Source organism: Nicotiana tomentosiformis, chromosome 7 (genome assembly GCF_000390325.3).
Source record: "Nicotiana tomentosiformis chromosome 7, ASM39032v3, whole genome shotgun sequence".
Taxonomy (NCBI): Eukaryota; Viridiplantae; Streptophyta; class Magnoliopsida; order Solanales; family Solanaceae; genus Nicotiana; species Nicotiana tomentosiformis.
The window spans coordinates 11439479-11441623 of record NC_090818.1 but is presented as its reverse complement, the minus strand read 5'-3'; the positions used below and the strand labels follow the sequence as shown (position 1 = coordinate 11441623).

The window sequence follows — 2145 nt, the reverse complement described above, 5'->3', positions numbered from 1 at the left end:
CAAGGAAATAACCAAGGCAATTGGGGTGGCAACAATAATAGTAATTGGGGAGGCAATGGAAACCAAGGGGGTTGGAACAACAATAATCAAGGGAACCGGGGGTCCGGCTCTCAAAAGCCTCTGATGTATCAACAACCCAACAACCCGCCTCCATATCCGTCACAAGGGCAAAGTTTTTCCAACAATGAGATGGGATAGATAGAAAGTATGTTTGAGCAAATGATGGAAAGAAAAGCCGACTCCGATGCCCAAATAGCGTCCCACAACACTTCTATCCGCAACTTGGAAGTCCAAATGGGTCAAATTTCTCAAGCCTTGAATACTCGTCCTAAGGGGGCACTACCAAGTGATACGGTAGTAAGCCCGAAAGATGGAAACAATATGAGCCATGCTATGGCAGTGACTACAAGAAGTGGTAGAGGTGGAGTTGCTAGTACCTCCTATCCAAGAAAGATCTTGAATGATGATGTGGTTGTGCAAGAAGAGGATGAGACAAGAAATGATGAGAATGGGAACGATGAAGTGAGGATAAACATTGATGAAAATGTGGAGGAGACACAATATGGTATGAACCCTCTAGTGAACACGTGATAGACATACCGGATCCAATAGTGCCCAAAGCCAAGGCTCCTTTGCCAAGGCCTCCTCCACTATATCCTCAAAGGCTCGCAAATCAAAACAACGAGAACCAATTCAAGAAATTCATTGATATGATAAAAAGTTTATCCATAAATGTGCCTTTGGTTGAAGCTCTAGAGCAAATGTTGGGATATGCCAAGTTCATGAAGGACTTGGTAACAAAGAAAAGGTCAATGAACTGTGAGACGATCAAAATAACACATCAAGTGAGTGCTATTGTGCATTCCATGGCTCCAAAGCTAGAAGATCCCGGTGCCTTTACAATTTCATGCACTATTGGTAGTGCCGATTTTGCCAAAGCTTTGTGTGATTTGGAAGCGAGCATTAATTTAATGCCATATTCTGTGTTCAAGAAATTGGGGATTGGTCAACCAAGACCTACTTCCATGAGGTTGCAACTGGCGGACCGAACAATGAAGAGACCATTGGGGATAATTGATGATGTGCTAGTTTGGGTAGACAAGTTCATACTTCCCACAGATTTTGTGATACTCGACTGTGAGGTTGACTATGAGGTGCCAATCATATTGGGGAGACCTTTCCTAGCTACATGGAAAGCCTTAGTTGATGTGGAAGCTGGGGAGCTCACCTTCCAGGTGGGTGATGAAAACGTTGTGTTCCACGTGTGCAAGTCAATGAGGCAACCTAATAGCAACAAACTATGTTCGTTTGTGGATCTTGTGACTGAGGTGATTGTTGATGACACAAGTGCTATGATGAATGTGGAAGACCCTTTGGAAGATGTGTTGTTGAATTATGATGAGGATGAGAAGGAAGGCTTGGTAGAATGTGCAAATGCTTTGCAAGGAATGGGATCCTACGCATGTGGACCCCAAAAACTTTCCTTGGACCTTGGGAACCGGAAGAATCCACCAACAAAGCCCTCAATCGAGGAGCCACCCACATTGGAGTTGAAGCCCTTGCCTTCACACCTCAGGTATGAGTTCTTAGGCCCTTGTTTCACATTACCTGTTATTCTTTCTTCGTGCTTAACTAACGTGTAGGTAGATTCTACCCTTGCGGTGCTTTAAAGAAGGAAGAAGGCAATAGGTTGGACATTGGCAGATATTTAGGGTATAAGCCCTGCCTTTTGCATGCATAAAATCATATTGGAGAAAGATGCCAAACCCTCCGTGGAACATCAAAGGAGGTTGAACGAGGCCATGCAAGAGGTAGTCAAGAAAAAGATCATCAAGTAGCTAGATGCAGGGGTTGTGTACCCCATTTCAGATGGTTCATGGACTTTGCTGGTACAATGTGTCCCAAAGAAGGGGGGCATGACTGTGATCACAAATGATAGAAATGAATTGATCCCCACAAGAACTTTCATCGGTTGGAGGGTATGCATGGATTATAGGTAGCTGAACAAAGTGACCCCAAAAGACCATTTTCCATGCCATTTCTTGACCAAATGTTGGATAGACTTGCCGGACGTGCTTATTATTGCTTTTTGGATGGGTATTCCCGATATAACCAGATTCTCATTGCACCCGAGGACCAAGAGAA

At 44.0% G+C, this 2145-nt stretch overlaps 1 protein-coding gene across 1 annotated transcript; it reads left to right on the top strand.

Annotated features, from left to right (window-relative positions):
* The first annotated feature begins 222 nt into the window (after positions 1-222).
* On the top strand, positions 223-1643 carry LOC138895245 (uncharacterized). Its single transcript, XM_070179917.1, has 2 exons — positions 223-565; positions 751-1643. Exons 1-2 carry the CDS (start codon positions 223-225, stop codon positions 1641-1643), a joined length of 1236 nt encoding a protein of 411 aa, XP_070036018.1.
* Positions 1644-2145: the final 502 nt, after the last annotated feature.